Raw genomic sequence first — 8,727 nt, forward strand, 5'->3', positions numbered from 1 at the left:
GTTACTCAGTGATTTGTATACAGGCAAGATAATTACAGTATCAATTTAATTGGGTGTTACCACTCAATACCATCAACTTTTAAATCTTGTGTTTTCATATCTGACAGCTCGTATTAGCAACTGTAACCACACCTCAATTTATTCACCTAATCACATGTGAGCCAGGATGACTGGACACTCCAGTTTAACCTGACAGACTAAGACTTTAAAGACCTGCCTCCATATTATGTGTAATAACAGTAATGATGTATGCATTCAACATTAACTGTACTCATCTAAGTGCTGCAAATTAGAGCTATTAATGGGTATTTAACATTTTACACTTAAGCAGTTTGAACCTTTAATTACAGCAATTAGATTTATTCTCTTTCAGTTTTGGTCACCAAATGAAGAACTTCTAGTTACAAATGTAGAATACATGTTCTTGCTCTCTCTCTCTCTCTCTAAAACCTATAAACATTGTGGATCCTCATATTACATTACCTCAGATAAAAACAAACTCCATATGTCCCCAATCTATTTTACTTCTATCTCAGGAACATCATTAGATTGTCATGTGTAACGAGTCCCTTCTGTTGCGCATTTGCAATCTCTGAAAAATAAGGCGGAAAACATTTTTATCACTGTAATGGAAAATAAGAGGTTTTATGGGGCCACACATACAGATGTAACACACACCATAAGCCAAACCAACTAATGTAAACAATCAGCTGCCACATTGTTCCACATAATGCGGCCATTTAGAGCGCTATTAGTTTGAACAAAGATTTCTAAAACCACTTCCCAGTAGCCCGGTGCTCATTTCATGTAAGCGTTGTTACATTTTATAAAATAGAAAAAAAAAATAATCTTGGCAAAATAAATACACATTATATGTACATTTAAAGCTATCATTTATCCCAAACAAATGCATAGTAAGGAAAATAAACAACTATGGAAGAAATCGATATCCGACCTGTCCTCTTGCCAGGAAAAATACAGCATTTGTACCACTTATTGCGTTTCAGTAAAACACAGGAATTAACATAAAGTAGTTCAATCAATCTTTAGATTGTGCTCTTTCAAACATTTCCCCTACATAAAGCAAATCTTCGTCAGAATCCTCTTCAAAACATATCATAGTTTGGACTGCATCCAACTCTTTGGTGTTCTGAAGCTACATTTAATTTTCTAATTGCACGGCGGCTCCTGCACAAATTTCTGAAGCTCTGTTTCTTATCAAGTGCTGCTTTTAAGAGACATTAATTCATTGTGACTCAGTGTTTGTGGATCACATTCTCATGACTGTTCTGCAGTTTGGTTCTACAACCAAGACCACAGTGCATTTTATGACTTACCTTGTGATACAAGTATGAGTAGCCATTTACAGGAATATTCTGGGTTCAATAAAAGTTAATCTCTAATAAACCTGTGGCATATTGTTGATTTTTTTTTTTTTACAATGATTTACAATAGAAGTCAATGGGGCAAATCTTGTAAACGTCAAAATTCTCAATGTTTCAACAGTATAGCCACAAAATCAAATTTATTTGTGTGTTTAACATGATCAACATTATGCCACAAATGAAGTCAATTAATCTTAATTTGTATTCAATCTGGAATATTACTTTAGAGAAGATTAAAACTGCCCACAAGTTCTTGAACGTTGTACATTTTACATGGCACCTCCATTCTACAAGGTAAAAAAGGCACATTAAAAGTAGTTCATGTCATAGATGATGACCTCAATGTATGCAGACAAACAAATAAACAAACAGACAAACAAACATGTCAAAAGAATGTCCCATCTGGCAAATGAGACAAGTTCTCATCAATTAGCTGGTTTTATGACCACAGGAGCCGCACTGACAGCAGGGTTTGGTCCCATTGTACCTGATGAACTGCCAAAACCCAAGATTAACCAACACACCCAAATCCTAATTAGCATCATCAACAGAGGTCCTGATAGCCCTCCTGCAGCACCGTCAGAACAACGAGAGCCGGCGGTTCTAGTTCTGGTGTCTTTTCATGTGGAGGGCCAGGTGGTCCGATCGGGAGAAGCAACGGCTACATACAGCGCACTGGAAAGGTTTGGCCCCTGTGTGCTTCCTGAAGTGGCGCGTTAGCTCGTCAGAGCGGGCGAATCGCCAGTCGCACCCCTCCCATGAGCACTTGTATGGCTTTTCGCCTGCAACAAAACAGGCCAACACAGGTTGAGGGGAGAACACTACCAAAATTTGATGAGATAGAATGCTGTGTACAACGTAATAATGGCAAGAAAAGCTCTTTCTGTAGAGTCACACTCAATAACACAAAATAAGACTGACAGTAGTCAACATTTGAAGTGGATCAAAAAAGTTCATCAAAGTTGTCCTAAGGCAAGAACGCATTTTGGTTTTAGGTTTTAGGACAACTTTGATGAAAGGTTTTGATCCACTTCAAATGTTGACTTACTGGAGTCTGGTTTACCAACAAATGTCAAATCTGGTTGTTTTCAGTGAATCAAATCAATGCAACACAAGCACTGTTGTACCTTTAATGACCCTTATGAGCCAGTCCTTTTAATGAATTCATTCAAAATGACTCAGACAAGTAATCACTCTTATGAATCCTTCACCATATCAGGGACTTCAGTTCATCACTTCAGTTGGAAAAGATAAGTTTTAGTTATATTTAGAAGGTTCCTTGTAAAATTTTCAGGATTTTCCTGTGAAAAAATTGGCGGACTAAATTGACTAGATGACTCTAACTGAAAACTTGTGAATTCTGTAATCTCTGGATTTATAACTAACAAATATTTTTATATTAAATTATATGTTGTTGTCATATGTGACAGCAATACCACACTGAGAATTGTGTGAACAGCTCTGATTTTGTGTGATAACGTTCATCAAATGTCTTACCTGTGTGAGTACGTAAATGGGCCTTCAAATGTGAGGACTTGGTGTAGACCTTCTTACATCCTGATGCATAAGAATACAACAAATGTTAATACATACAATAACTTTTAAGCTCATATACATTATATTAATATTATTGGGATAGTTTGCCAAAAGCTTAATATTCTGGCTTTGAACAACACAAGGGTGAGGAAATTTCCATTTAGGGGTGAACTAAACTTTGAACTAACACGCTGGCCAGCTCTGACTTGTCCAGTAGCCTCATATACAATGTCAAATGGTTTCACCATTGTGTCCTAAGCCTCTTAGTCAGTCTAAGTCCAACCCAGAGACCGGTAATTGCCTGAGGTTTAGTCATGTCAGTTCGCAATATCTATTCAACAACATTAAATCATCTGAATAGTGACTTAAGCCTGCCCTGCGTCATATGGACTATGTGGAAAAAGCAGTTTCCTTTTAAGGCCTTGAATGTTATTTTCCAAATAAAGTGCATACTATAATCAGAAACTAAAGTGTCTAGATGCTAAATTCAATCTCACCTGGTACATCACAGTGATGTATTCTCCTTTTTTCTAGATCGGGATTGTTTCTGCGGTTGTATTGGGCAGGTACTGCTTGTGTTTGGCCAGAAAGTGCTGGTCCAGGGGTAAGACCTGCCATTTTAGACGCCATGCTGGCAGCATATGACGGAGGTGGAGATAAGTTCTGTATGAGTTCTTTCCTCCTGTCCGGGCTGCCCGGTTCTGAGTTTGGAGGGGAGGGTGGTAGATAGGCCGCCCTCTTCTGAAGATACTGACCAAACTGGGTAGGTAGTGAATATCCACTGTTGCTCATATTACAATGTGGCCGTTCTGCAATCTGGCCGGGGTGTGTGTGAATGCCGTTATATGTTGGCATCGGAGGGCATGTGGCATTGTGGGAATCTGTGCAAGGGTGGACACCATTGGGCTCGAGCTCCGAATTCAACAGCTGAAAAAGTGGAACATCTGGGAATTCGTGGGACGGCGTCTCATGCTTGACGTAAACATTGCTACCCATTTCCGTAGCTGGGCTGTAGAGGTTTGTGTACTCTGGATGCGTAACGGCGGGTGCAACCGAGCCGTGGCAACTGGAGTAGTTGAAAGACGAATGCAGAGGTTCTGTCTTTATCTGAGGCGCCGCGGACCTCACGGGTCTACACATGCCGGTCCGTAGGTAGGTGACGTCCGGTAAAAAAACATTCATGTTTATGCTGTATGGCGTGCCTTGGTCCATCGTGAGGGAACTGTCTTGACAAAACTTCTTATGGTCTGACAACGTGTGAAACTGAGGCGGCATCCATCCATCCATGTTTCTTTTGATCTAAGGAAACAGAAAATGGGTTTTCATTCACCACAAAAACACACAGTACATGAACAGAAACACGTTTGTTGTTTCAACAATCCTTGAAAATATAGCAAAAAATCTAGTTTTAGGTGGTTGGCATGTCCCTATTAGCCAAACGCTGTATCTGTAATCTTGCTGTATTCTATGCAAATATTTCATTATGTTATTGTTTTACCATTGTCTGATTCTTTATTGGGCTTTTTAAAAGCACGAATGTGTACACAACACAGTTCAGGATGGTTGCTCTGTGAAGGTTTTGGGTCTCTGTGTGCATTCTTATGGTGCCATTAGCATGATACTCTACAGTCATTAGTCACATGGTATTTATCACTCAGCTGATTGGTTTAAAACATTGCATACATCCAGTCAAGCAACTGTTATTGACATGGCAACGTTAATGTATAGCTTTCTTCACTTATTATATATAACCCTCTGGCATAAGCTTTCTAGTAAACAATGCAGAAATTCCTCAGAATTTCAAGACAAGGTTAGAGGAATGCATCATCAATCTGACTGACTTTTTTTGTCCAGTGTGTTCACATGTATATCCACACTCTTAAACTCAAAGATCAACTCAAATGTATTACAATTTCTGCCATTTTCAAGTCAGCTTGAGTGCATCTCTAAATACTCAAGCTTGTTGCTACCTTACACTGAAGTAGGAACCCCCATACAAACTCTCTCTCTCTTTTTCTGCCATCCATAAATTAGGAAATACTCCTTTAGAGCCTACAGCTGCTCTGCTGTTATGGAGTTGTCAGATTAAGGTCAGCGCAGAGTTCGGCACAATTCATCCAGCATGTTTCATACATACAGTATAATGCACTGGAGAACAGAACACCATTACAAAACATTACTATTAAATAGAAGCTGTTCAGCGATTATATTATGTTTTAGATCAAAAGCATAAACAACACAGGCATTAGGGAAAGCTTGCAACCCAGCAATGTTTACCAATATAACATGCGATTACAGATTCACTTTACCAGAATGTGATGCTTTGATGGAGTGTCATTAAATCCACTGTTATCGTCCTCTCTCAATGCCTCGTTCAGTTCTTAGAGGTGTTTTATTCTAGCCGTGGATCCTGCTCAACAAAGCGTTGCCCATAACCGCATGTCCTCAGCTGAAATAAACTGGAGATCACGTCATTCAATATGCCGCAAATGAGAACGACACAACAGCCAGCCAGAGATGTCAAGCGCTTTACGCGTTTGACAAGAAGACAAATTACGCAACTGCCTCGTTTCAATGCCTCAAAACGGGGCGGGGCTTTGTCATCATACATTTAATAATTCACCCAAACAGGTTTTCAGGATCTGCAAAGAAAATAAAAATAAATGAATGAATAAATAAATAAATAAATAATAGTAATAAAAAAATATTGGAATGCACTGTAATAAAAAAAAACACCCATTTTAGCTATTAAAAATATTTGTACTTATAAAACCACAGATGTAACCTGAAGTTTGGCAAAATTGGCCTCTACAGCAACAGTGACAAAGAGTTTCCAACATAAGGACACAAAACACTAAAATAACATAACTGCCACTTAAATAATGCAGGAAAATTAACTAAAATTAAAATAGAATTCAACACTCCAGTTAAGATAAACGTAAGGATCTAGAGGAAAATCAGGATATTTTTGGCCTGAAAGCTGGTATACCGTGAAAATAAATAAATAAATAAATAAATGATAATAAAACCTTTTTATAATGATAAAAACTATTTATACCAATTTAAAAAAAATGTAGCCTAATAAAAAATCTATCTATCTATCTATCTATCTATCTATCTATCTATCTATCTATCTATCTATCTATCTATCTATCTATCTATCTTTTAATTTCAAATAAAGTGAGACTAAATATCTGAAATTGCTTACCAAAATGTTTGTTAAATTAATGGCCTTATCATCTTAACGTTATAAATTATAATGCTGTTTCAACTAACAACGCTTGAAGGTAATCAGTCAAGGTAAGCCAAACAACTAAAACTATTCTGCTGTGTTTGACTGATGAGATCCTTAATTCATGTAAATACAGTATGGAATTCAATGGAATGGGTTAATTCCCATTTATTCCCCTCTCCTTCTCTTTCTCTCTCTCTCTCTCCCTTGGGCCATATGTGCTGGTATGCAAAACTGCTTGACTGCACTGCAGCTGCCTGTGTGGATTGCGTGTTCTATGCCAACATGCTAGGAGAACTGTTGAAGTAGGCAAAGTTGCTGCCAGGGACAAATATCAGGAATGTTTTGATTAAAATAGCACACGATCATAAACGATCACTTGGAATACCTTAGTAGGCTCATTTGTGATTTTTTTTATATCACTTATGGAAAATGTAGTTAATAAAACCTGTTATGCTGTAAAAAATGTCCAAAATAAATCAATAAAAAATGTACAGTTACAGGAATTGAAACAGGCTTGTTTGCCTGGCTGAATGATTGTGGCAGGATAATTTCATGCTCGAGTTAAATATGTAGTAAACCCCAATTCTATACATCAAAATGTTGCTGATTAGTAAATACGTGCGTGAAAGTTTCATTTTATTATGAAAGGAAAACAATATTCCAATAAGTGAAACATACAGTAGGTCTACAGTATGTGTTAGCATGACAAATGAATTGTGATGTCGAAATAAAGGCCGTTCCCATCATTCATATGTGAAACTGCATTGTACTGCTTTAGAGAAGAATTTGAAAACCAAACATAGGTATATAAGGAAAACAAAGACACATGTTGGACAGGTTTAGAGATTCGTACTAGGGCCGGACAAACCGCTGAAATGAACAATGTTACAGAATGATACAGTTTTGTGAAGTTCGACCTGGTTCCCTGAAAAACTGTTATTGATTCACATTTGCAGCATTAATTGGATACTATTTCTGGGTAAAATATTCTGACAGTAGGCAAGGTCACCCAAAAATTACAATTCTGTCATCATTTTTCACCCTCATCTCATTCAAAAACCTGCATGACTTACTTTCATCTATAAAAATTCTCTCTCTCTCTCTCTCTCTCTTTTAGTGAAAATTATTGGAGTCCAATATTGATTTGGACCCCAACGACTTTCATAGTGTGGACAAAAAAGTTCATTTTAATGGTTTGACTCCACTAGGCGTTTGTTGAATTATAGAAAGCATGCTTTCATTTAAAATACTTCTAAAATACAGATATTTTTATTCATTTTGTTGAAGTGTTTGTCATTCAGTCTATTGTGACATTATTTGTGACGTATATACACAGAATTTTTTTTTTTTTTTTTTTTGCCATGCCACATTGGCAAATGTTAAATCAAGATCCACTAAACCTAGTTATGTATTGAATGCGCATCAAAGGCAAGTATTTTCTGTTGCTCATTAGAGAATTTAAGGATCATAGCAGCCAGGGAGCATCTGTTGATGTTGGCACACAGACATCAGCATATGAATGCAAGTAATTTATGTTGCATGTCATTAAAAACTCAGAATATGTCGACAGTTGGATGCCAGACTTTAGAAAATGCAAAGTATGTGAGTGAGCATCTACCATACATTAATTAATAAACTCACATGAATAAAAACTGTTTACCCCAGATAAATTGTGAATTATTATTGTTTAGAATTTTTCAGGTTAAAATCATAGTAACTAAAATGCCATCTATAATGCAAATAGGTAGTATTTTAACACAACATTGGTGACATTTAAATTGTGAGCTCTTTGGTGTTTTGAAAGTATTTGCATTAAGTGGTCAAATTCTCTCAAGCTCTACAATAAACACTGTCATGCACAAGAAAAGATATTTGATCCTGAATTTTTCTCAAAAGGATTTTTTTGATCACCAATTGCAAAACAAAAAAACAAGTTATAATGTCAAATGTAAAGTTATAGTTTTAAAGGGTGAGGTGTGTCAGAAAGCCCACATTGTCAGTGGAATTATGGGTGGCTTACTGAAAGAGCTTTTTAAGATAACATTTAATGCTTGATGGCAACTACTAAACTACTTAATCCATGTGAGTATTTGTGTTCATGTGACGTGTGAACTAGCACACAGACAGAAAAATTGAAAGCGAGATATGTGAATTACCTTTAGTTGATAAATATGGGCTTCAGGATTTCTAATCATGTAGATTAGACAAGTACAAACTATTGGGACACAATTACAGTATATTGAGGGTTAAATATATAGAAATACTAACAGACTGTTTAGACTGCTTTGGTGAAAAAAAAAGAATGCATCTATTAAGGACTGCATCTATCAGATTAGGATTTAAGAGCGAATAGGAATTTCTGTTAAAAAACAATAACCATATAAAAAAATTTATGTAAGTTCAGCCTAGTCATTTTGTGGATTTTTGATCTTTCAAATTCACCAAGCTGTAGAAAAACGGTAATTAAGAAGCTGTTAAAACAAAATTACGATAATCTGTAGTAAGAAAAGCAATCATGTGAAAATTATTTTGGGGTTTCCCACAGTCAGACTATAAAACCTTTTCACTAAG

At 36.6% G+C, this 8,727-nt stretch overlaps 1 protein-coding gene across 1 annotated transcript; it reads right to left on the reverse strand.

Annotated features, from left to right (window-relative positions):
• Window positions 1-1,564: 1,564 nt before the first annotated feature.
• Window positions 1,565-5,513, reverse strand: LOC113109342 (Krueppel-like factor 5). Its single transcript, XM_026272958.1, has 4 exons — window positions 5,231-5,513; window positions 3,419-4,220; window positions 2,883-2,942; window positions 1,565-2,167 (listed from the first exon to the last, which is right to left on the reverse strand). The coding sequence occupies exons 2-4, from the start codon at window positions 4,206-4,208 to the stop codon at window positions 1,989-1,991; spliced, it is 1,029 nt and encodes a 342-aa protein (XP_026128743.1). The 5' UTR covers window positions 4,209-4,220; window positions 5,231-5,513; the 3' UTR covers window positions 1,565-1,988.
• Between the last annotated feature and the right edge of the window lie 3,214 nt (window positions 5,514-8,727).

Source organism: Carassius auratus, chromosome 9, assembly GCF_003368295.1.
Source record: "Carassius auratus strain Wakin chromosome 9, ASM336829v1, whole genome shotgun sequence".
In the NCBI taxonomy this organism is placed as follows: domain Eukaryota; kingdom Metazoa; phylum Chordata; class Actinopteri; order Cypriniformes; family Cyprinidae; genus Carassius; species Carassius auratus.

Bases quoted from the DNA above. Each gene is read 5' to 3' on its own strand.
- LOC113109342 (XM_026272958.1), bottom strand. From the start codon at position 4,208: ATGGATGGATGGATGCCGCCTCAGTTTCACACGTTGTCAGACCATAAG. The intron at 2,943-3,418 runs GTGAGATTGAAT...CTTATGCATCAG, and splicing joins ACATCACTGTGATGTACCAG to GATGTAAGAAGGTCTACACC. The intron at 2,168-2,882 runs GTAAGACATTTG...GTTTTGTTGCAG, and splicing joins CCATTTACGTACTCACACAG to GCGAAAAGCCATACAAGTGC.